This window comes from Vitis riparia, chromosome 6 (genome assembly GCF_004353265.1).
Source record: "Vitis riparia cultivar Riparia Gloire de Montpellier isolate 1030 chromosome 6, EGFV_Vit.rip_1.0, whole genome shotgun sequence".
In the NCBI taxonomy this organism is placed as follows: Eukaryota; Viridiplantae; Streptophyta; class Magnoliopsida; order Vitales; family Vitaceae; genus Vitis; species Vitis riparia.
In genome coordinates this window covers 13,820,498-13,845,939 of record NC_048436.1, presented here as the reverse complement: position 1 = coordinate 13,845,939, position 25,442 = coordinate 13,820,498, and the positions used below count along the sequence as shown (strand labels likewise).

Sequence of the window (25,442 nt, the reverse complement as noted above, 5' to 3'; positions counted from 1 at the left end):
GCTTAACATATATTGAATATAATCTTGACAAAACAATGAGTCAACCTTCACATATGTTTAACCTAACCTTGATTGATGTGGAAGAAACATTAACATATGTCATATTAATAAGATTCCTACGTTGATAGAAATAAGGTATACCTTATTTCATGCATATGTCAAGCTAGCTTTTATCATTTCTTGACACTGGCATAGATAACATTTGTGAATACCGATCTACCTTGACAGATATACCTTATCTTGACGATGAAAAACTGTCAATGAAGACTTTTTTTCTTGTAGTGTAAAGACTTTGTTTTATATCAAATAGATGTGAAAAGTGCCTTCTTAAATGGCTTTATAAATGAATAAGTATATGTTGAACAACCACCCAGTTTTCAAAGTTTTAACTTTCCTAATCATGTTTTTAGACTTAAAAAGGCACTTTATGGTTTGAAACAAGCACCTAGAGCATGATATGAAATATTGAGTAAATTTCTTTTGAAAAAGGGTTTTAAAATGGGAAAAATTGACACAACTCTTTTCATAAAAACCAAAGAAAATGACATGCTCTTAGTACAAATATACGTTGATGATATCATTTTTGGAGCTACTAATGTCTCTCTTTGTGAAGAATTCTCTAAATGCATACATAGTGAGTTCGAAATGAGCATGATGAGAGAACTTAAATTCTTCCTTGGACTTCAAATCAAGCAACTAAAGGAAGGAACCTTCATCAATCAAGCAAAGTATATAAGAGATCTCCTCAAAAGGTTCAATATGGAGGAATCCAAAACAATGAAGACTCCAATGAGTTCATCCATCAAGCTTGACATGGATGAGAAAGGTAAGCCCGTCAACTCAACTATGAATAGAGGCATGATAGGTTCTTTGCTATATTTGACCGCTAATAGACCCGACATCATGTATAGTGTATGCTTATGTGCTAGATTTCAATCTTGTCCTAAAGAATCTCATTTAAGTGTTGTAAAACGAATTCTTAGATATTTAAAAGGGACTATGGACATAAGCCTATGGTATCCTAAGGGTGATAACTTTGAATTAATTGGATACTCGGATGTCGACTTTGCCGGTTGTAAAGTTGAAAGGAAAAACACTAGTGGCACTTGTCATTTCCTAGGACACTCACTTGTTTCATGGCATAGTAAGAAGCGAAATTCGGTAGCTTTGTCTACGGCGGAAACCGAAAACATAGCAACCGGTTTATGTTGTGGACAAATCCTTTGGATGAAACAAACACTTAGTGTTTTCAATTTGATTTTTGAGCATATTCCTATAAAATGTGATAACACTAGTGCAATAAACATTTTAAGAAATCCGATACAACACTCTAGGACTAAGCATATAGAGATAAGACATCATTTTCTTAGAGACCATGCACAAAAGGGTAACAGTACACTTGAATTTGTAAGCACAAAAGATCAACTTGCCGATATTTTTACAAAACCCCTAAGCGAAGAGCAATTTGTTGATATTAGAAGACAACTAGGGGTGATTTATTTATGATCAAATGATTGCTTGATGAATTCTTGTTTATATTACACTTGAATATACCCTATGATTGCGTGAAATTCATATCATATGCATCATATAGAAATAATCGTAGGAAATAGGTCAAATTTTGACCAAAAATCAAAATTCTCGTGGCATTGGACATAAAAAATTGGGGATTTCAACTGAAAAGGGCAGGAGGAAGATCACGAGACAAGAAAATGCAACAAAATTTGGAAAAATTGATCGTTGACCATGACTGTTGACCGTTGACTAGGCGGTTGACCGGTTCGTCGGGGCTGGCAATTTAAAAAGCCCTCCCGCGCTTCATTTCTCACCTGTTCTCCTCTATAGCTTGAAGCCTCTTCACATCCCTGCTTCCAGAAGACCGTTTTGGCCAGATTTCAGACCAATTACAGGCTGTGGACTTGATTTTGGGACGCCTTAAGGTTAGGGTTTTGATTTGAAACCCAGGGTTTCAGCTTTTGGGAGTGTTTTTTCTCTGCACCGCGCGCCTCAGGGTTGGTTCAGCTTCATCTCCGTGCGCCTATGGCTTCGGGTTTGTGATTGCTCCTTCTCGTTTCATTTCATTCTCTCTTTTTGGACTCCTCCTTCTCCTTTCCATTCATTGGATGGCACCAAGGCAAGAGACGGGCACCTCTAGGGCTTAGGGCAAGCGCCCTGCTGAGCCATCTCAGCCTGAGTAGACAGAGGCTCGTCGAAAGGCGAGGTATGATATGACCCTCTTCAGTTCGATCGAAGACTATCAGCGCTAGAAGCAAAAGTTTGCCCAGAGGAAAGTCGTCCCAAGGAGAAGTGTCAATTTCTCCCAACTTCAACATTTCGGGTTTGAGGGACTATTCGGTCGAATGGGATGGCTGCCAGTTATGACGATTTCTAAGCCGATCTTCCCGACTTTGGTGCGAGCTTTTTATTTCTAGGTGACCTATGGGCTTGGAGGACCAGTATTGTCCACTATGAGGGGAGTTGACATTAGATTGAATCCCGAGAGTATCTGCTGCATTCTCGACATCCCTTCAGTTAGACTCAAAGTGTATGAGGCCAAGGCGTGGCCCACTGTGCCGGGATTCAAGTCTAGAGAGCTTGTTCAAAGGTTGTGCGGACTCGCAGATGCCCAAGGAATGGGCAAACCATCGGCACACAACTTGACTGTGCCCAACCGAGTCCTTCACCACATGATATGCTCCATTTTATTGCCACGTGGAGGACATCGAGACGAGGTCTCCTACCTTAAGGCATTTATTGTGGACTCGATCCTCACCGGGAGATGGATTCACATGGGATATCTGATGATAATGCATATGATCTCCTGCATTGAGAGCACGACACGAGTACTCCCCTACGACCGCTTCCTTACCCGAGTATTCAAGAATGCTGGGATCGACTTGAGTAGAGAGACGGACTTCGAGACCCCCACTAGCTATGACACGTATGATGAGCAGTCCTTAGGGCGCATGAAGTTCGAGAAGGCACCCGATGGCTCCTGGGTTAGGAGAGCTGAGCAACAGGCCCAGGGACAAGGACAGATGCATCACAAGGCAGAGGAGGAGGCCGAGATCAGAGAGATGGAGGATGGGTTAGACCCTCAGAGGGACTTTGAGCAGAGAAGGCCCGAGCTTGACATTCCTCATTCACCTCAGTCAAAGGGCATTCATGTTGAGGCAACCTTCTCAGAGCCTATGATGACTGAGTTGTCTTTCACAGCAGGACCATCATCTCAACCATCATTTACCGAGCTACCATCTAAGGCACCTCACGCTCCTGATCATGCGCCTTGGATGGATGTCTCAGCTCAGATCAACTCCCTTGGGACTCGTATAGAGGAGCTTGCCTTAGCCATGACTCTCGCTTCTACTCTATGGAGGAGCACATGGATCAGTATCAGACTGGAGTCACTTCTCGGTTTGATCACTTCCAACAGAGATTCGAGCGCATAGAGGAGCGTATGGATCAGTAGCAAGCTACATTTGAGCATCTCCAGCAAAGCATTGATTGTATTGAGAGTCGTCAGGCGAGTCAGCATGAGAAGATGATGGCTTACCTCCGCTCTGTGTTTCCTCCTCCACCCCCTTAGCCTTGAGACTATCTAGAGATCCCCCTCCGTTTCTTTTTTATGTTGCCAAATGGGGAAAAATATATAGGATCTAAGAGACCCTCATGCATGTCATTGTCATCATTGTCATATCTATCTTGTTTGTACATATGAGGTTTCCATATATATATGATATGATATTTTTATGATCCATTGTTCATTTTCGTGTTTTACATTGCTTCCTATTAAAAATCATTTGATTGATCCATGATTGGTTTGAGGGGGAGATTTTTTTTCTCTCCTAGATAACCAAGGTTTGTCATCATCAAAAAAGGGGAGATTGTTAGCCTAAGGGTTCTCCTAATCGGGTTTTGGTGATAATAAACAATGGTTAAGTGACTAATTGGTTTAATGATTAAGAATCTCAAGTATAAACTCGAAAATTCATCAAATGATCAAATGGATACAAGATCGAGACGCTTGGAAGACTTGTGATCATAGGAAACTAATGTAAGCTGAATGCATGAGTGCACTTACGATTTTCACACGTTTCATGCATCTTTGAGAACTCAGTTTATTATTTAAAACGTGAATTTCATTAAAACCCGAGTTTTTAACTAATGTACCTTAGGCAAAATGTTTCAAAATTGACTTAATAATTTACCTAAAGACCTTGCCTAAGTGTTAGAAAAGAAAGAAATTAAAAAAAAATATAGGTTTTCGAGACCAAAAAGGCTCAACCGATCGAGACTATGGCCAATCGGCTCAACCGGTTGAGGAACCGGTCAACTGGTTGTGGTCGTCCGGTCGACCGGTTGTGGTCGTCCGGTCGAGGACTGGTCGAGGGAGGTTAAAAACCTTCTCTCTCTCCCAATAGCCTTCTCTTCCCAGTCAAGGTGTTTCTCTTACTGGTCGAGGTTCGGTCGAGGTCTGATTGAGGCAACGGTAACCTGTCATGCATTAAATGCTCTAACGGCTAGTGAACCAGTCAACCCCTAGCTCGATCGGACGAGGTTACCTTTTGCTATTTTTGACTCCCGAGCTTAGAAACCTATAAATTGAGAGCTTTACGTCATTTATTGACAAGAGAACACTTGCATTCAATAGCCTACCTACCTGTTCTTGATCAAAAAGCTCTCATTTCTTTCATAGTGCATTAAATCACCACTTGCATATCCTTTAGTGCACTCTTGTGTGTCATCCTAACTTTGTCTTGTATTTGAGCTATCTTTAAGCTAAGTTGAGGGATTATATCTTGTAAAAATCCGAGTGTTAAAGCCTTTGAGAGGGTTGAATCTTGAAGAGGTTGTGTAAGAGCCCATTGGAGCCGGAATCCAAGTGTAAGAAGATTGGAAGCTTGGTTGAAGCTTCAAGTTAGTGGAACCCTCACTCGGTTAGGAGGTTGAGGAGAGTGGACGTAGGTAAGGAAGTACCGAACCACTATAAACTCGAGTTTGAATTCTCTAAACTCTATCTTTTTACTTTGCTTATATTGTGTTTAAATTTGTTGTGATTGAAAAGATTTTAAAAACTCAATTCACCCCCCCCCCCCCCCCCCCCCCTCCTTTTTGGGTGTTTTTCTTAACTAAGCATACCCTTTGTTTTCTCAATATCTATAGCTATTAGCATAATGTAAATAGAAATGGCTCATGCATCTATTTCAGTTTCTATCAAATATAAGACGCAAACACTTCAGACAGTAGCTATTTCAGAGACACTAAAAAGTTCAATATCCCTTACATGATAGTTGCATTCAAAAGTTTGGCAACCCAAAAAAAATGTGCAAAGAGAATCATCAAATTTCAAAACTAATACAAAAAGTAGAAAATAGGTATCACATGCAAGATTAGAAAATCCAAGTCAACATGTTTATATTATCAGAGAACACAAGGTCAAAGTATTACCTTATCAAAAACAGGTATTATGTGTTTGTTTAAATAGTTGAGAAACTTGTTGTTTGATGCACCCCTTTGTGTGGAAACCAGGGCTTTAGTTGAACAGAAAAATATAAAATAAACCAAATAAGGAGAAATAAAAAAACCAACATAATCTATACCACAAAAAAAAAAAGAGCCATGAAGAGGCATGATATCGGTCTATCAATATCATCCCCATCTGAAACCTGCATTTCAAAATCCTATGTAATCAGGAAAGAAGTAATAGAGCAAGCCATAGCATCATAATGTAAAGCTATAAATGAGATCACAAAGGAACTTGAGAATCTTGAGGAGCAAAGACAATATTAACAATCAATGACATTGGCTCATAATAATGTTATGTAGTCATGATGATATAATGGCTCTTATCTAGTAAACATTGTTGCATGGAATATTTCAATTTCCAGTAAATAAAATATGAAGTATCTCCAAAAAAGTACAAAGATATTTTTTCTCATGGCACTAAAAAATCTTAGGATCTTTCTTTTGCCCAAACCAAACTCATTTTTCCACAACATTGGAAACTCTGGAGATTCAAGCTCTTCATTTTCATTTTAGAGAGGTGCAAACACTCCATTTCAATTCAACTTGCAAACTTTCTCAAGTTTGAGTCAGTTAAAACTTGATTAGGGCTGCAAAACCAATCATATTTTTAACCTTACCTTTTTCTCAATTTTCCAATTTTCATAGATTTCCATAGTGAAACCTCTTTTTTTTTTTTTTTGGAAATAGTAATTCAATCTTCAAACTGAAGAGCAAGCATAATTTTCACAAGATATCAAAATGCCATGGACATAAATCTTAAAAATTGTAGTAGCCATACTAATTACTCTAACTTAGCTTGAAGGCATAATTTTCTGGGTAACAGCAAACAGCATGTGTATTTGCAGTATCCATAGCCATGAATTGGAACTCATTTAAGCCAAATCATAAATGAAGTGTAAGACACAATAGATTATCAACTAATTTAATAAAAATTAAAATGGATAATTAATAATTAATAATTATTTATATGGAGCAAATTGTTCTCATGATTTGTTTCCTTTTTTTTTCATACTATATCCAAAATTCAAAAGGGTGACCCGCTTCTCTCACTTGGGCATCAAGGAGCCATTTTCTGAAGTTTCCCTCCAGACGAGAGAATCCCTAAAAAGGCTCTATTTTCCTCTGCCACTCTCAATCCTCGCAGGTACTAATCTAATCACATTATTATTATTTTTTGAAACCCCTATTCCAAGAAAATCCATCCCGTTTGGTTCCCAAGAAAATCCATCCCCCATTTGATTTCCGGGAAAATTCATCCTCGTTTGATTTCCGAGAAAATCCTTGCAAAACCCCCAAGGAAAACAAAAAAAAAATTGTTTTTTTTTCCCTTCCTGTGTTTTATGGATCTGTTCTAGGGGTCTCTTTGCTTTTGTGCCATTGGATTTAAATTTCACAAAACCTAAATCCACAATTTTTGAGCCAGCCTGAAAAATACCACATTTGCCTGCAAATCGTGATCAGATTACTAAATACCATCTTATGTTTTTTTTTTTTTTTAATGTTTGGACAGATTTTGCATCATGCGTGGCCTGGCTTGGTAGGAAATTTCTCGAAAATACGGTAAAAAATACTGATAAATACCGAAAATTTTCTCCATATTTCAAAGACTGGTGGTTCTCAAAAAAAATTTCCCTCAACATTCCCCACAAACAGTCGTCTTGTAGACATAAATATTTAAGATATAACAAAACAAAAAAAATCCCCAAATATTCTAAATCACAAGGTCATGAATAATGCAAAACAACCTTCGGCCCAAATATTTTCTCAACACCCAAACAAATCCTTAAATGGAAAACTCACCTACGATTAATCCAAAAGGAAAAGGAAGCTCCACTTCGGTTTCCAGAAACCTTAAAAATATTCTACCTTTGATGAAGAAAGATGAAGAAATGACTCAACTTTGGCTTCGTTGCAGGTTTTCGGAAGCTGGCTATCGAGTTTGGGTGGTCAGCTTGTGAACAGAGACACTAGGGTTAGGCCAAAATGAGACGAAATGAGAGGAAGTGACGGAGTTATGAAAATGCAGAGCAAAATCGGGTTAAGGCAAAATGAGAGGAAATGACAGAGAGTTTCCCCAAATTTCAAAGTTTATCGGGTCGGGTATTCTGTGGGTTTTGCAAATTTTATATTTTTAAAAGCACAACTTTCGATGACATGGAGACACGTGATGGCTGTTGATAGGGATGAATGGAGGGGTAATTTCGGTAATGCAATTCTAAACGGTATATAGTGCATGAAAAGGAAAAATTTTCTTGAAATAGTGGACATATATTGGGTTATGCAAACTTGGGTTTTGAAGATAATATTATTGGCAAATGGGCATCCTAAACACAACTTTCCCTTGTAAATAAGCAATAATTGGAGGTGAAAGTGTCATTTATTTATTTACCATTTATGCCCTTGAATCCCTCGTGAAGCAGCTTGTACGGGGCCCCCAATTTCGCATGTGCCCGAGGAATGGATCATCTTTCATTCGGCTTCATCCAAAACTAGGGTTTCCATCAGAGCATCCATGGACGAAGACGTATCGCGATGGATTCTGGAATTCATGATTCGGAAGCCCATCGGCGATTCTCTGGTCAGACGTCTCATCTCCATTCTTCCTCTTTCGAACAGCCACCCGCGAATGAAGAAGACCGTGCTGTTGAGAAAAATCGAGTCGGAAATCTCCGATGGCTCTGTTTCGGAGACCATCCTTGAACTGCTTGAAATTATCGAAGAGTTGGATTATAAAGAGGGAGTCGCTGTTTTGGATTCGATGAAGGACGCGTATTGCGCGGTGGCTGTGGAATGCACGGTGAAGTTTCTGGTCGGGAGTGGTGGGAAAGAGGGCAAGTATTTTGATGCAGTGAAGAGGATTTGGAGGGGGAAAATTCATAAAATGGAGAGTTCGGCGACGGCGGGGTTGGTTTCAGACCAGTTGCGGAAATGGAGGGATGACATTGAGGCTGCTGTTTGGAATGCGAGAGTTTGTGAAGATATATTGGCAAAAAATACTCGAAATGATGCTTTGAGGTTGGTTCGGGCGTATGTAGCCGAAGCTTGGGCTATCATGGGTCCTCCGTTCCTGGAATTGGCTGCTCGAGCGATCAAGTTGGTGGAAGGATTGCCGGGGGCAGGTAACGGTTCAACATGTAATCAAGCTGCAGCGTGTTCGCCCAATGTGGCTACAGACTTGGTCGTCCCTGATAAAGATAAAGGTACGTCTAGTAGGCTCTGGTACATAGTTTTTTTTTCCTCTGCATTTGGGTTTTTCTCATTTTTTTTCCTTCTGAGTTTACATGTTTGTAATGCCATCTTTTGGAAGGACAGGAAAATTTTATTGCTTTATGCTAAATGTACTGTATTATTCATTTCAAAGCTACAAACTTCACGGGATAGAAAATTTATGGCTGCGAGATGTGGCCATTTGTCAAGATTTGTTTTGATTTGGAATTCAGATTCTATGGAATTGAAAATCATTATTTTGGCTGTGGAGTGTTCCTTGTGAAGCTCTGTTGTTTTGATGGAATTGGGTCCCAAATCCAAGACCTCTTTCCTTTCAACCAAACACACTTAAGACTGTATATGGTTTAGAATTTGAAGGAGTTGAATTTCAAAATTTATGCCTTTGTTGTGAAATAGTTTTTATAGTTTTGGGTTCTGGAGTTCAATTTCAAATCCCTTGGTATAGAAAGGAATTAGTCAATGTAACTGAAATTGGAGCCTCCAATTTAAAATTCAGATCCCCAATTTGAAAGCTACCAAATGGCCTGAGTGTATTTTCTTCCATAACTTGATAAGCATTGTACTTAAATGATTATGTGATCCAATGACCACCACAGTTATTTCTATTCAAGCTTGTTTTTGACATTTTGGAGTGTTTCATCTACAATTCAGAACTAATTTTGTTAAATAATTTATTTTTTTAATTAATAGAAACACTGAAGGCTAGTATGTTGCCCAAACGCAAGCATGTTGGTGGCCATGGTAGACGCTCCAGAGGAGGAGTTAAGATTACTGATACTGAAGAAGTGAGAGGACAAACATCGGGTGGCAAATATGATTGCCTGCCAACTCCTGAGGTTGATAGAGTGCAAGCAGCACTTAAATCCAGTTCTTTGGAGTTGCAAGCTCTGGTGAAGGACCCTCTTCCTGAAGCATTACAATTGGCTGAAGCTGTAATATCTGGCTTGGCAAAAAAAGATGTGAATCATGAGCCATTGACTAAAGACCAGGGCATAATAGATGTAGCTGCACCCAATCCTTCTGTTGGCAAGAATCTCGTTGCTGACCAAACAAATGAAGCTGATAGTGGACATCAATGTACTACAGATCAGAATAATGTTCCTAAACCCAGCTTAATGGCAAGGAATGGCACTGCTCGCACTTTTGAGGTAATATGTCTTTTGTTGCTTTGATTAACTCGTTTTTTTTTTTTTATTTAAGGGGAAAATGGCTTCAATTTTTCATTTTCACACATTATTTAATTTATTTCCATGTCTATCCACATATTAGATCCGTTTGTTTTCTATTTTATCATAAATTAGAAGCAGGCGACTTGCTGTTTGATACACACTGATTGTTTTATTAATGTATTTGCTATTTGGAAGTTGGAACCTATGCTTAGTTGTCTTATGACATCTGCAGAAAGCGGGCATCACACTTCATTGAAAACACATTCTGTATCAAATGTATTTTGAAAATAAAGTTTCCAGCTTATCTGTTTCTTAGGAAATTTTTTCTGGTTTTTTTTTTCATTATGTGGATTGAGCCACATCTGATTGATTCATCAAGCATGGAGATGAGATCAAACAGTTATAGGTAATTTATGATGTATGAGATCTGGTGAACTAGTGCTCCCCTTCCTTGCCATAAAACCTTATTCAGATTTATGTTAATGAAATAATGATAGGAGATTCCTCCGAGATGAGATCAACCAGTTATAGGTGATTTACGATGTATGAGATCTGGTGATCTAGTGCTCCCCTTCCTCACCATAAAATCTTATTCAGATTTATGTTAATGAAATAATGATAGCAGATTCCTCTTTGAAATTATGCCAAGACCATGAAGTTGCATTGTAGCTGAAAATCTTGTTGAACTGTGCTATTTATGGGTCTACTCTTTTATAAGAATTGTGGATTTTTATTCACATGTTATTCTACACATGCTCTTCAACTTCTATTTCTCTTTGTAGTGGGATGATTCAATTGATGCCTCACCTGAAGGTTTGTCCAGTGATACTAACATTTGCTTACCTAGCCCAAAGAGAAAGGCGGTTTCTCCTTTGAAGAAGTACGAAATCACTAAACTTGCTAAGAGAAGACAAATGAAGAAATGGAGTATACTGGAGGAAGACACTTTGAGGACTGGTGTGCTGAAGTAAGTGATTACTGGGATCAGTGGAGAATATAACTAGAACTTACTTTGCTTCAACATGAAGAATATTTATTTTGTTTCAACATGAATAGTATAGGTTTTATTTATTTGTTTATTTTATTGAAATCCCAGTTATTTCTATTGAAGGTTTTAAACCCCTAGGTGAGGCATGCGTTTCTTTTCTTTCTAGCTGATGATATAGTATATGGTATGCTACCATATCCTGCAGATGGGCTTCCCACTTAATTGTAATGCTTATCTTTGGGACCTGGTTATGGAGAAAGTATTTAAACAGCTGAATGGGTGGAAAAAAGCCCTTTTACCTTGGAGGAAGGTTGTCTAAGACATTCAGACCTATCATCTGTTTATTTTTAGATCCCACTAGAAGTTGTATCTAGAATAGTGAAAATCCATAGCGATTCCTCATGATTAGGTGTTAGGAAGGAGGAGGAGGAGGGGGAGGATTCATTTAGTTACATGCAATTCAGTTTGTAGTACTCAATCTGAGGGCACTTAGTTCTAGGAGGATTCTGTATTAGGAATAAAACCTTCGTCAGAAGATGCCTATTGAAGTTCCCTAGGGTAGGGAGGGGGAATCCTTCTGACATCAGGTGATAAGAAGTTTGTGATTTGCTAGGATGCCAACTTTATGATCTAGGATTTCATATTGGTGCCCTTGGTAAACAAGTGCCCAAAAATATTCAAATTTCATTTGGCCCATTCATTTTTCTATCGACAATGGACCATCTATATTATAGCGGGGAAAGATTCTAGCACTTTTGAAAGGCTGCAAAATTGCTCGACTTGTCTGATTACTGGGAGTGGATTTAGCTGTTGGTCTCTCCTGGATGACCCATGACAGTGGCAGACCTTGGAGAATTGGTCATTGACTATGAAGGATAGTGTCTAGATTGGATTTAGCTGTCTAGATATGGGTCACTCTCTCTGTTTGAAGTGTAACCAGGAAAAGCTGGCTAAGAGATGAGCTTCTTCTTCCTTTTTGTGGGAGATCATCTCCCCCTTGAGACTTCCGTTTTTAAACCTGGTGTGGGGGTTCAGTTACTGGGGTTTTTCCTTTATGCTGCGGTTTATGTTCTCTTCTTTCCTCTTGTGACTTGGAAGAATTTCTCATTCTTCTTATTTACATGCTCCTTAATTTATGATACTATTTTGTTCCATATCAATGTCAAGGCAGTTTTCTTCTTCTTTTTTTCTTTTTTATGTATTTCGCCCTATGCTTACCTTTTGCTCATTTTAAGCAAATTAATGTTGGACGCTAATATCGTTTTTGATGAATATGAATTTCCACATTGATACACTCTCATTTTTGTCTTTTCCTTCCTAAAAGGTTTGGTAAGGGAAATTGGACACTCATTTTAAACTGCTACCGGGACATTTTTGAAGAGAGAACCCAGGTAAACTGGCCGCATACTCATCTGCAATATCTTTGTTTGCTCTCACAATCTGGTTAGACTTTATATGAGTGGTTGTTTCATTCAGGTTGATCTTAAGGACAAGTGGAGAAACATGACCAAGTATTGATACTTCATGCAGTCATCATCTGTTTTTTGTGCTATATAATGGAGAAGTATGCTCCTTGTCCTTGTTTTTATGGCATCTCATACTTTTCTGCCCATGCATCACACTTCAGCCAGGGTTTCAATGCTAAGGAGGCGCTGTGGATGAACCGTAATTATCAGACTCTTACCTTTTGGAACAACTTGTATAATTTCTGTATATCATGTTCTGATGAAGGAAGTGGGTGTAGTTTATGTCCTAACCAGCTAAGGAAGATGGAGCAATCTAAAATCCATCCAGGGATAGTAGGCCAAAGGTGTTTGTAACTGTTCATAGCTTTTTGTTATGTTGTGTCATTGTATGGCACAGTGCCTTGGACCTTCAAAGTTCAACAACATATGAAATAGTGATTTTGGTTGTTCATAGCCTTTTAACTTTATGTTTCATTTTTGGTGGGTTAGAACGACCAATATGCCATCTTTTTGTCTTGAACATTTTCTTTCTGGTGGTCGGATGACCGTGGATGGGTGTACCAGTTCGATTTGAGTTCCTTTCTACCAGGAGCCGTGATAGGATTGTGGTGGTCTACCTCTATCATCAGTTAGATGGTGGGTTTTATTCAAGCTTATTACTATTCAAGAAGAAGCTCTTGGTCTATTGGGAATTAACATCATGAAACATGAGGGGGATAGGTTCATATGTTCCATTGAGCTCGTGAGATATGGGCATTGTAACAAGTGTATAATATTATAGTGGAAAATAGGTTGGGAAAATTGTTTTCTATTTGCGTTTCCTAACATTATTTTGTTTCTCAAAACACCGTTATTACACCATTTTCAACAAAATTTTTTTTTTTTTTTTATCATTATTATTGAAAAAATTGAAGGCATAAATCCAACATTTCAACTTTAATCATGTTTCAAGAAATGCCCTACATGAGGTAATTTTATAGACACAAAGCCATGCCCTTCAGTGTCCCTGGAATTATATAAACTCCCAGTGCCTCCACCATGGATGAAAAGGTTGAATGTTGGCTACATCTTAATATTTTTGAACTGATATACAGTGGTGAGAACTAATTAGAAGCCAGCAGTCTAAATTTCTGCAGAAAATTCTTCTGATTAGTCCTCAACTCATAGCAGCCTATGTAGTAGCAGAAACAGCCAAAACCCTCCCCCAACCTCTTCCCATCCAAGCTCTATTTAAAGGCTATAACCCTTTGCGTATGTGTGCAAGAGAATTGAGATATAAAAAAGAGGGAAAGAGAGGAGAAGTTTGCTGCCATGGCCAATTCTGCAGTGCTTAAGCTAGCATGCACTGTAGTTCTTGTGTGCTTGTTGGTAACTGCTCCTCAGGCAGATGCCACGGTAACATGCAGCCAGGTGACACAGCTGCTGAACCCTTGTGTCAACTACCTAATCTATGGCGGGGCAATACCTTCCTCCTGTTGTGCTGGTGTAAAGCAGGTTAAAGCAGCTTCCAGGACTGGAGAAGATAGGAGAACTGCATGCAGCTGCATCCAGGATGGTGCTGCAATGATCCCTGGAATCGACTATAACCTCGTCGCCTCCCTCCCATCTCAATGTGGGGTTTCCTTGCCCTACAAGATCAGTCCCTCCACTGACTGCTCAAGGTTCATCTTCTGCACACTTGCCACCCTCTTTTGTTATTTACTTATCATAGAACAAAGTCTGTAACAAAATTTTAAGCATGAAAGCATTCTAATGGCATTGGCGTGACTTTATTGCAGGATCAACTGAGTCTTCAAATCTGGAAATGGATTCCTAATGATAAGAGAATAAAGATTTGTGGGAAGAAGGTTGTGACCCTGGAAAGCTAGTGTCCATTTCCATTGTTCGAAGCCTGCCTTATCGTAGTTGTATTTGAAATTCAATCATGTAATAAAATCGTGGTCCGTGTGGAATGCATGTTCCGCCTCATTATGATCATGTGGTTCAATAAAAGACGAAATTTCGTTACAAATATCAGTTCTTTCCTTCCCCCCGCCCCCTTTTCTTTGGATATTTGGTAGATTTGCAGCATTAGATTGAGAGATGAGAGACTCATGGAACATATGTTCATTCTACATGAAAAGAGATGCAACAAAAGACCTCGGCATTTTTCAAAGTTCTTTGAATCTTGAAAGAAGAGACGGTGTAAAAAAAAAAAGAGGAATTGAAAGGCATTAAAATAAAAAATAAAAAAAACATGTTAGAAAATAGCATAAAACTTTACATTGCTCTTTTAGGATAATCTTTTTCATTTTTTCAGCTAAGGAAAGGTTTGCAAGATGTATCATTTTCAACCTTAATCCAACAACAGAAATTTTATTTTGTTTTTTCTTAGTTTCTGAAAATAAAAATTACAAATTTATCCCATTTCCATTTCGTCACAAATCATTAGACACCTCTGGTCAACCAAAGCTTTGAGCTGCCTAGCACAAACAGCTTACAGCAGATAAATAGATGGAAGGAGGACTTGAACTCGAGACTAGCAGAGACTTCAGAAAATCCGAGACCTTCAACTAAACAAAGTTTGGATACCATGTCGAATTACCAACTTTCCTAAAACATCAAGATAATTGGATTTGAACCTCTAGATGATGGGATTTGAGCCCAAAATGTGTACCATGTTCTAAATGGTGGAACCAGCACCATGACATGTCTCGGCATGTGACAAAATCTAGACCTAATCCGGGAAAATAGAAAGAAAGAAAGAAAAAAAGAAGCAAAATTCATCCGACTAGTCCTCAACTATTCATCAATTCTAAGTCTTCACATAGGACCTTAATACTGGAAAATAGCAGCAGCCGCTCCCTTTGATTTGTGCCAAACCAGGACAAAAATGAACAGAGGAATACATGGATAATCTTCAAGGAATCCAAGTTTTCTGGGACAAGGAAGGTGGGAGCTTGTTTTTTCTGTGATTGGAATAGTCGCCGAACAAGCCAAGGAAGGTTAGGCCGCACAATTTCCAAGTTTTCCCATTCAAAATATTGACAAGATGAAAAGTTCATAAGGAACTACAGGGGGTCAAGCCAATCTGCAATGTCTGGACAAGAAGGTTGTTAAAAGAAAACAAGAAAGTGGGAACCACATTATTGAAATCAAGGACATTACCACTATGAAATACAGTATTAAATTGTATGTTCAAATGCAGCATGATACACGGCAGTTACAGGTAAACACAATATGATTATCAATCAAGAAATCAAAAAATTTGTGATAAGATGGTAGTTTGTCTGCTCTGCTTGTAAAAAAGGTGTGTGAGAGAGAGAGAGAGGGGAAGACAGTTCATCCTTGAAATTGGATACAGCAAAGAGAACACAGAGTTTTACACTGCAAATGAAAGAAAATACAAAGCAAGGGAGTAGTATCATGGAAAGATGGGTGTCTCTCCATCCAGTGGAAATGGCCTTTCATTCCCACTGGTCCTAGAACCCCAAGAAACAAAATTTCATATTGTAACGAGGAACACATGAACATTGCAATAAAGCCTAAGGGAGCTTCCCTTTCTTGGGGAAGCAACCCCAAGAATAAACAATTAGGAAATGATCCAAAGTAGGATACTAGTTACCAAATGAATAAAAAATAAAATAAATATAGTATCTTCTCTAACAATGGGACGTCAGTCTATAGACATATCTGCGCAATGGAAAAGTCAACAAGTCAGTGGCTGGTTGGAATTAAAACGTGCTGCTACTCTCGCAGGCGGAGATGGAAGGGCCTTCAGACTTCACAAGATGTGAGCCTCTGCTACTGATGTCAAGGCCCTGTAATCGGCCAAGAGGGTCATTCTGCAAAATTTCTGAGATCGGTTGAGAATTTATAGGCTGCAGGTACTGAGTTGACATGTTAGAATGGGAATGGTGGAATGGTGGCAACTGCATGTTTGGCTGGCCAGCAGGTCCAATTTGTTGAGGAAGTGAGAGAAAGGATGATGGGGTGTATAGCATGTGCTGCATTCCCAGGTCAAATGACTCAGAGGGGCTCATTATTTCCCCAGTGGCAATTTTTAGTCTCTCAACTTCCTGCTTCAATGCTGTATTTAGAGCTGCAAGATATCAAGTATTGTTAGGACTTTCCCCAAGGACAACATATTAGCACTTGCTACAAGAGAAGGAATAGCCTTGATCTAAACAACTTCATTGTTTGGGTATTTCTTTGCTGAGGCTTAGAACGAAGGATAGACAATTGGATGAAATTTGTACGCTGAGTTAAGAATCACGAGGATAGGTAACAACTACCATCTCCTCTTTAAGAAAACATGCTCTGTTCAACTTTTTACTTCTCCTAATAACTCATTCCATTTTGAAACAGAATGAAATTCAGAATAGTTATCTACTAGCACATAATATCTCACTTGCAGTCCCAGAACAAATTGCATAAAGCATGAGTTGACCCATGTTCAAGAGCATGTACGAAGTTGTCATATTGGGTTCACATTTTCATTTAATTCCATTATAGAAAAAGATCATTTATGAAGCTGAAGTTATACATAACAGGCATTATATGTGTACTACTTTGTCAAAGAAAAGTTACAACAATCAGCAGTTGAAACAAGAGCTTCATATACAGACCCTGTATTGAAGTTTACAAACAGAAGTTACAGAACCATAGTGGTAATATAAGAAATGAAGCTAGGGTTGTCCCAATTGAGGACAGGATTACAGAAAGTTATATGAGACGCTTCATCAAGTGAAATAAAACCAATGACTGAAACAGAAAAAAAGAAAAAGAAGGAATGCAAAGAAAGCAATTGAGTCTAAGTTGAAGGTGCCACAAGGGCAAGGGACTAGTCTTGAGGTGGCAGGGAAATGTTGATAGCCTATGATTTCTCATGAGGGATTTCACTTAATAGAGCCAAATGGCAGAAAGGATCTGTATAACCAACACGAAATAGTTGTGGTATATAACAAGGCTTTGTTAAGTTCAGTTGAGTAATTGAAATTAAGTAGTACTGATTCATGCAAAATGAACAAATTTTAACCTTCTATTGGCTAGATTAAAGCTTTCTATCTAAAAACCTAATCGATGTCTGGTTCAAGGGAGATCCTGTGACACTAGCCTCTGAACATATAGCATGCAAGTGTTACGAAATGACCATAATTTCATCTATATATGGGTAAAGAGATGCAGGAACTCATCAGTGTCATACATGCAAGGGATCATTAACCAAACAAACATCAAATTCTTAATGTGATTTTTAAATGCATAATAGATGTTGATCATAAGCAACAGAGACCTCCAGGTATATGAAAAATTAAGGCTAGAATAATAATTAACAAAATTCAATATTTAGATAACCTTGGCAATACACTAAGAGAAAATAACCATTTTGGTTTTTGAAGTAAAGTAATAATATATTGATTTTCTTATTAAAATACTTACCATCACGCAATTGAGCTTGTTGCTCCATAGCTTGTAACCGAAGCTTAAGTTCTGTGTTTTCAGTACTTAGACCTGTTGTGTCTCTCTAAATGAGAAAAGAAGAAGAAATCAGGCACAATTAAGTGTTTGTGAAGGCAGTAATTGGATGAAGTAAGAATTAAAGGAATAAAAAAATGAACTGCACATTTTCATAACACAAGCTTCTGAAGGTTTAACATGAAGAAATGTAAAAAGATCAACTTTGAATTCCTGTCATTCTTATTTTATTATGGAACTAGCTCACCATATCAAGGAAATGTATATAAAGGCTCATAATACAATATGGAATGTTACAAAGTTCCACACAAATGAATGACATCACAGCCAGGAAGTGTGCCATGCATCTACTTCTATAACAAGTTTAGATACAAATGTCTGCATGCGTTGCAAGGGAAAAAAGCAATAGCTTAAATAATAAATTTTCATGTAGCCATCCCAAGTACTCAGGATTTGAGGCTTTGTTATTGAAAATTAAATGCTTATTTGCAATAAAAATAAATGATCTTTTTTAGAGTTATTGTTTTGCTTGATAACTATCACTTTGCAGTACACATCTTGTTCTGCTAAAGTAGATTCGGATTTTTTTCATCAATGATAGATGGCAGATCCTTGTTCATCGGACAAATCTATATTAACCCTGTGTTCATGCTTCTAAGATCCTGTAATCCCACATGTTCTGAAGCACTTGCATGAGAAGGCTATACTGATGTTTGTCCTTCTAAAGTTTTATGCAGGAAGATTCTAAGAAGAACCCTTGTTTATAAGATGACATTGTACACCAATATTTAGATTGTATTCTCTTTTTCCAGAGCCTGGATCTGCAGCATCAAACATGCCCAAAATGGATCAATAAGCTAATTGACAACCTAATAATTTGTTTGGTTCAAGGTTGATGCAATATGGAAGTGGTAGTTACAAAAAAAATTTAACTGGAGTTAAACTAAAACTAATTTGAAATAGCATACAATAAAATATTGCAAGACTAGAAAGAAAAGGGGGCAGTGGATTGCAACCTTACCATATACAATACACATCAGTCGTATGCCATATCCATCAAAGAAATCTACCATGAGCGTAAAAAAACTTTCTATAAGAAGATCATGCCTAAGGATATATTAGCAAGAGTGGTGAAATGCAAACTAACCACATATTCTATATTGCAGAACAAGTCAATTACATCTTATAGAACCAACAAATAATTCTGGTTTAAAATATATGCTAGATTAAGAATCCATCAAAACAAACCTGGTACAGTGTGAGTTGTGCAGAAAGAGTGGTGGCTTCTGTTTGAAGGGTCTGAACTTTTCGCTCAAGTTCTAATATATAGCGGGCCTTCCTCTCTTTTGAGCGAGCAGCAGATTGCCGGTTTGCCAGAATCCTGTATTTAGCAACTAAAGCATGAGCAGGAATTCCCAAAAATGTCTGCCCAATACTTAAAAATGAATATGACAGATTTTAACATAGATGTGTTTGTGTATACAACTGAACATGTTTCTAAAGATAAAAACATAAAGACATACCCTCTCTCTAATACACACACATATGTTTGTTAGTATTTCACATTGCAAGTTTTGAATCCTTTAAAAGTCAGGTGCAGGGAAAAGGTGTAAAACAAAAATGGCTTCAAACAGTAACAATTGCCTGGAAAAAGTAGTGGAAACAACTTCTACCAAAATTTTTAAGACAACTTTCTTTCATACTAACATAAAACATGAAATAAATTGGTAAAGAAAATATACGATACATATTTCTTTTTCCTATTCTTTGCACGTAAGTGGTTAGAGCTTGGGGAAGATCCAGTTTGAAATTCTTGAGAAAGCCCATAGGAGGAGTTGAACACCTTAGCAATTGGGAAATGGTTTGTTCTTCAGGTGAATTGAGATTTCCTTTCAAGTTAAATGTTTCCTTATAGATAAGCCCTAAATCTGATCCCTTGTAATTTTCCTTAATAGTTCCCTTTTACTGAAATTTAACCTACTATTGATTTTCAAACTGTAACTACTCAGGAAGTCCTTATAAGTGTTACTAAAACAATTTAAAAATGAATCATACAATTTAGGTAAACCCTACAAGGCCTTATCCAACTGCTTCGAGCCGCTACTAAGATCAGAAATTTTTTGCTAAAAATAAATTGTTTCAAATGTCCCAGAAACAATTAACTTATGCGCCCCTTGGCACAACAAATAGAAGTGCTTTTGCAGTTTAGGCATGTCAATAAATGCCTAACCTGTGCAGTATGTTTTGGGGTATGTGTAAAATTCAGGTACACCAAATAAACCAATGACCCTCTTTATCAATAACAAATCATCTATAGATAGTTTGGGCCATACACATCACATCAGCCAATATTGAAAACTATTATACAACTACAAGAGCCAGCGAGTTTCCATATATTGCTGACAAATGCAACCAGATATATAAAGCTAAAAAATAGCCCCAGCAAAGTATCTTAGAACAGAAAAAAGTTACAAACTTTCACGATATATTGTAATGTAATACCCTGGGTCCCGGTCGCAGATGAATCACAAAAAATAAAGAACGAAATACAAGAAAATTAAAGAGACACATAGGACTTAAGAGGGAAATTTATTCATCTAGATATTAGATTGTCAGCATTTTGAAAACCAGTTTCAGTTCCCACATTCGAAAACAATAAAACTATTTCAACTTGTGGCAAGATCTAACCGTTTCGTTTACACATATCAAATCATGATTAAAATAGCTTAAATTATCCACAATTTCAACCAAAGGAAACTCATAAACAACAATGCATCAAAAAAACCAGCAGATTGATTTTTTATTCCGCAAAACTGAACGACAATCACACCTTTTGGCGCGCTTAGGATCAATATTCCAAAGCTCAGCCAACTTATCAGGAGGCATTGCCTTCTTAGCGTCCATAATCTCACCAAAAACACCCTCTTCTCCCTTGGAGGACGAGCCATCCACCGAATTACTGTGCCGATGCCGAGGCTTCACACTCTTCTCCGCCTCACCGCTCTGATCCGCACCATTCCCCCCGGCGCCGAGCTTGTCGACATCGATGTACGTGGAGAAGAGGTCGTCCTCGGAGGCGATCTCTTCGAGGCTGGCGGCAGAGGCGTTGAAGGGATCGGAGGAGGATAGATCCACGTCGTCCGGCATCCGGAAAGTGAGCTCGGAATGAGCTCGCCGGTGGTGAGGACCTCTGAAGGAGGTAGCAGGATTTCCATACATCGTCGCCGGCGTTGAATTTTTGGGAGCATTGTGGGAGCTAGATGGATCTTGCATTTTCATGGACGTTGCTTCGCCTTCTGTTTTTCTACCCTCCTTTCAAAGCCGCAGACAATCTGGGAAGGTTAAAATCGTTATTCGTTACGCAGTCATCGCCCCTCATTACGACGTCGTTTTACTGGGAATCTTCCACTCCCTGGTTGACCCTTTTATTACAAGCGTTGTTGTTGAGTCGTTGACTGTCCATTAAACGAATAGATATGGTTTTTTTTTTAAAAGAAAAAAAAAAGAAAAGAAAATAGAAGAAAATTCTTGAAGTTACGAAAACAAAATAAGAATTATAATTTCATGTAATGGGTTTATATAATTTTTTATCTGAACCAATAAGTTTTAATATAGTCTTCCATTATTTAAAGGTGACAATCAATCTTTTGTATGGATTATGCATATTTTGAGGTGGTAATCAATATGTTTTAAGAGAGTAATTGACTTTCAACTATGACTCCATTTGATCCGAGTTTATTTATAATGTATTTGGCTATGTAAAAAATTTCTTCAATTTATGGTTATTTTATGATACCGAAAAATTACTTTTCCATATCATATCAAAATTAAAAAAAAAAAAATTGATAGTTAATCATAAATTTTCAAATATAAAAATTATTTAATTTTTTTGTAATTTGAAATCTATCTCGCTCAATTGTATTTAAATAACATTTTTTTAATACTTTGATCTTAATTTTTTATATCATTGATTCATTTCTTTATATCATTATTCATCAGCATATACATTAAGTATTCATATTGAAAATTTGATATATATCACTTTGATAATTTCCCTTCTTTTTTCTTTTCCAATTTGAGAGTATTTTCAACAAAAATTATCAATTTTTCAATTGAGAGATAGTAATTAAAAATCATGATTTCATAGGGATGGAATGTTATAAAAAATCTCTATTTATGTTTTTTTTTTTTTTTTTTTTTTAAAGAACTTTTTTAGAAGCTAATCAAATGAGGTTTAATAGTTCTTGAGATCAACTTTGAATTCTAATTATCATATATCTTGGAGATGACCACTAATAACTTTGAATTATGCGAGTAATAGCTTTTAAGATGATAACATGATACAAAATCTATGCAGAATATCGATATAAAATATATAAAATCTTTGAAAAAATCTATGATATCGATTCAATATCATATCGAACTTTTGATTCAAATTATTAATATATATACTAAACTTTTTACTTCTAAACGAGGATAAATACATATGAAAATAAAGTAAAAATACATGAATTAGAGTATGAAGAGGACCAAAATATAAATATATGAAGTCAAAATATAAAGAAATCGGGATACAAACATGCCGGATCAAAATATAAACATATAAAATCAAAGTGCAAACAACTGACACAAAGGAAACAAAGCCAAGGCATACCATCGAGAAACAAATAAGGACATTTCACTTGAGCATAAACTCAAAGGTTTTGGAGATATTTAGGCCTACTGGGGCCAGGAGCCATGACCCCATGAGTCATTGAGCGTGGCCTGATGTCCATTCACCATAATCACAGCTCCTGACCAGCCTTGCTGGGTTGCCAATAGGCAAGTGTTTTTCCTCTGTTCTCTGCTTTCTCCACCAATCCAATCCTCAATCAACGTAATGAGTGGCAACGGGCCACAATATGAAAGGTTAGCGTATGTGATGGAACTTGAGTGGACAAAGCTTGACCCAATCGGGTCATCTCCCCCCATTAGAGGGTCCACTAGTAAACTAGGTAACAGATTTTTAAGTAAATGGTAATTGAATATAATAAAAAAATAATTATAGTTTAATTAATAAAATGATTAAAAAAAAAAAAAAGTGATAAAAATGATATGTACAACATTATAATGATGGCTACTTTGGATCTAGGTTTCACTGGAGATTCCCATAGGCAATAACCCAAATCCAACATAAGCAATGCTAGCCAAAAGTAGAGAACAATCAATTTACAGAGATGATGATGATCGGGACTAGTCATTTATCACGCCCCGCTAATTTTAAATAGATATTAATTGTTTGATTTGAATTCATTGACCCTCGTAGCTTTTAAGCGGACTGACATTTATCTCTTATCGGACTGTAAACTTGATATGATTTTTTTTGTTTCTTTTGATCTAGTGAAGGTGACCCACAAGCATCACGAGGTGCTTGTACCATTCCAGTTTTTTCACGCAAACATTCATCAAATGACGGTGGCTAGAAAAATATCTAGAGTGTCTGACTTGATCAGGACTTTCACGTTGAAGTGGGGACACCATGGAAGGCAAGTGTTTGATAGACGCACAGGTAAATCACTGTCAGTATAATGAGGGTGGGAGAGGGATTTGGAGCCAAGAATAAACAATTTCCAACACCATAATTATGAAGGTGGGGGGCTGTGAAGGGATCAGATTTCATAATCACACTACTGCAGCACCGTTTCTAGAGATGGCTTATTGCTTGTCGTATGGCCAACTGCTGAGAGAAGTTGAAAGGTCACCAAACCTACAAATCTAAATCTTACTTCCACTGCCCACCCAACTAGAAAATGAAAAATATCTGATCCTCACTTTCTTCTTGTCTTCTCATCTTGGATTTCGGTGTTTAATTATTCCAAGATATCAAAACTTCTCTCTGCTCTTGTTGCCACAGAAGTCACTCGAGTCTGCGGGTGATAACAGGAAGAAGATATTTGCTCTCCAGGGAGATAGAATTTCAGCAACTGTAAGCCAACTCTCTCACTCTCTCTCTCTCTCTCTCTGTGGAAAGGAATTCCCATTTGGCTTGGGAGGACCATTTCTAATCTAGAAGGTTGATTCCAGTATTCCATGGTCCCAAGGTTAGGATAACTGCTATACACACACTTTATTCATTCACTGCCTTATCCAACTGAGTGCAAGTAGATGCTCTTTCTATTGTTTTTTTCCAGGTTGGATTGGATCCTTAAAGACCCCATTCCTCAAAACAATCCAAAAGTACTCTACCTGTCTTTCAACTACTGAAACTCATGACACTTTGGGGATCTCCACTTGTTTGTAGCTTGGTAAATTTATGGAAATTCATAGGTTCGATGTCTGAAGCAGCATGAACCTACAAGTCAAGAAGATCACTTTTCATCAGTGAGGTAACAGGAGGGGGGCTGTGGACTTTCATCTATGGCTTGGAACTTGTATGCTGGGCCTCGTCGCCTGCTCCTGGATACAGAAACTGCTATGCCACCAATGAATGGAAGCAGGGGAAGTAGCTCATATGCCAATGATGCGAACTTTGACAGCAACATGGTGATAATCCTAGCAGCCCTGCTATGCGCATTGATCTGTGCGCTGGGATTGAACTCAATTGTGCGCTGTGCTTTGCGTTGTAGTAATCGATTTTCCCTTGAGACCCCAGATCAGGTTGCTGCGCATTTAGCCACAACAGGCCTTGAGAAGGGCACCCTGAGCCAGATTCCAGTTGTGGTGTATGGCTCATCAGGTCTAACTACTCCAGCCACAGACTGCCCCATATGTCTGGGGGAATTCACTGAAGGAGACAAGGTAAGGATCCTACCAAAATGCAATCATGGTTTCCATGTTAAGTGTATTGACACATGGTTGATGTCCCGCTCTTCCTGCCCAACATGTCGCCAACCATTGCTTGAACATCCAACAAATTCTAATGTGGAGGAGCTGGTTGTCAGAATCCTGTAACCAGAAATTGAACCTGGTGGCTAAATTTGGCTTTTCAAGGTTTCTGTTTATCATTGTACAGGATCAAAGGGTATGTTTTACTAGTTTTCCTTGTAAAAACCTTTTCTTTTTCTTGTTATAACTTAGTGTAACCATATTACAATCTGCCTCACTTTAAGCTGGTTCAGAATCTGAAACACCCCTCTGTTTTCAAATTTTGAATATGCTTGAAGTAGATATTGTGACCCATGAATGATTTGTGGAGGCCAGTGCCATGATTCAAGGGTGTTGTTTAAGGGTAAAGTGAAATAATTGCTCACGCTTTAGCTAATCTTTGTGTCAACCATGGGACCTGCCTTTGTCCCTGTGGTGGCCTAATTGCAACTTTTAGAAAAAAAAAGAAAATTTCTTCTTTACTATATAAGCCAGCCTAAGTCAAATTAGATTTGTATGCGTGTAGAAGCCGCCACAGAGCTGATATTTAATTGAAAAGATCAGCCAAATCCATCCAAGCTCTGTTCAGACTCATCAGATCAATCAGCCCTGGGTGAGCATTTTGTGGGGTCTTGCCAATTTCCTTCAAACTTCTCTATCAGAACTCAGGCTGAGCTTACTTTGTTGTTCTTGGCGTCTTCATGTATTCCAAGTTGAGCTAGAGATTATGAAGAAAAAGGAACAAACTGCAAAGAGAAGTCTGAGGAA

General features: G+C 37.9%; 4 protein-coding genes across 6 annotated transcripts; 3 read left to right on the top strand and 1 right to left on the bottom strand.

The window, feature by feature from the left end:
• Positions 1 to 7,893: 7,893 nt before the first annotated feature.
• LOC117916419 lies at positions 7,894 to 12,844 on the top strand. 2 transcript variants are annotated; one of them, XM_034832409.1, is made up of 5 exons: positions 7,904 to 8,726; positions 9,445 to 9,902; positions 10,706 to 10,890; positions 12,236 to 12,302; positions 12,388 to 12,844. In XM_034832409.1, exons 1-5 carry the CDS (start codon positions 8,039 to 8,041, stop codon positions 12,427 to 12,429), a joined length of 1,440 nt encoding a protein of 479 aa, XP_034688300.1. In that variant the 5' UTR covers positions 7,904 to 8,038; the 3' UTR covers positions 12,430 to 12,844. The 2 variants fall into 2 exon arrangements, 1 of the variants encoding a protein (XP_034688300.1); XR_004651558.1 differs by lacking the exon at positions 10,706 to 10,890 and having other exon boundaries at positions 7,894 to 8,726; positions 12,388 to 12,409.
• Positions 12,845 to 13,246: 402 nt separating this feature from the next.
• On the top strand, positions 13,247 to 14,388 carry LOC117916420 (non-specific lipid-transfer protein 1-like). The gene is made up of 2 exons (XM_034832410.1): positions 13,247 to 14,038; positions 14,156 to 14,388. The coding sequence occupies exons 1-2, from the start codon at positions 13,689 to 13,691 to the stop codon at positions 14,163 to 14,165; spliced, it is 360 nt and encodes a 119-aa protein (XP_034688301.1). The 5' UTR covers positions 13,247 to 13,688; the 3' UTR covers positions 14,166 to 14,388.
• A 1,296-nt stretch (positions 14,389 to 15,684) lies between these two features.
• LOC117915699 (transcription factor RF2b-like) lies at positions 15,685 to 21,158 on the bottom strand. Its single transcript, XM_034831331.1, has 4 exons — positions 20,662 to 21,158; positions 19,080 to 19,212; positions 17,796 to 17,880; positions 15,685 to 16,458 (listed from the first exon to the last, which is right to left on the bottom strand). The coding sequence occupies exons 1-4, from the start codon at positions 21,108 to 21,110 to the stop codon at positions 16,091 to 16,093; spliced, it is 1,035 nt and encodes a 344-aa protein (XP_034687222.1). The 5' UTR covers positions 21,111 to 21,158; the 3' UTR covers positions 15,685 to 16,090.
• Positions 21,159 to 23,442: 2,284 nt separating this feature from the next.
• LOC117915586 (RING-H2 finger protein ATL74-like) lies at positions 23,443 to 25,023 on the top strand. Of its 2 annotated transcripts, none has more exons than XM_034831179.1 (2): positions 23,443 to 23,796; positions 24,002 to 25,023. In XM_034831179.1, exon 2 carries the CDS (start codon positions 24,228 to 24,230, stop codon positions 24,759 to 24,761), a length of 534 nt encoding a protein of 177 aa, XP_034687070.1. In that variant the 5' UTR covers positions 23,443 to 23,796; positions 24,002 to 24,227; the 3' UTR covers positions 24,762 to 25,023. The 2 variants fall into 2 exon arrangements, with proteins under 2 accessions (XP_034687070.1, XP_034687069.1); XM_034831178.1 differs by having other exon boundaries at positions 23,443 to 23,911.
• Positions 25,024 to 25,442: the final 419 nt, after the last annotated feature.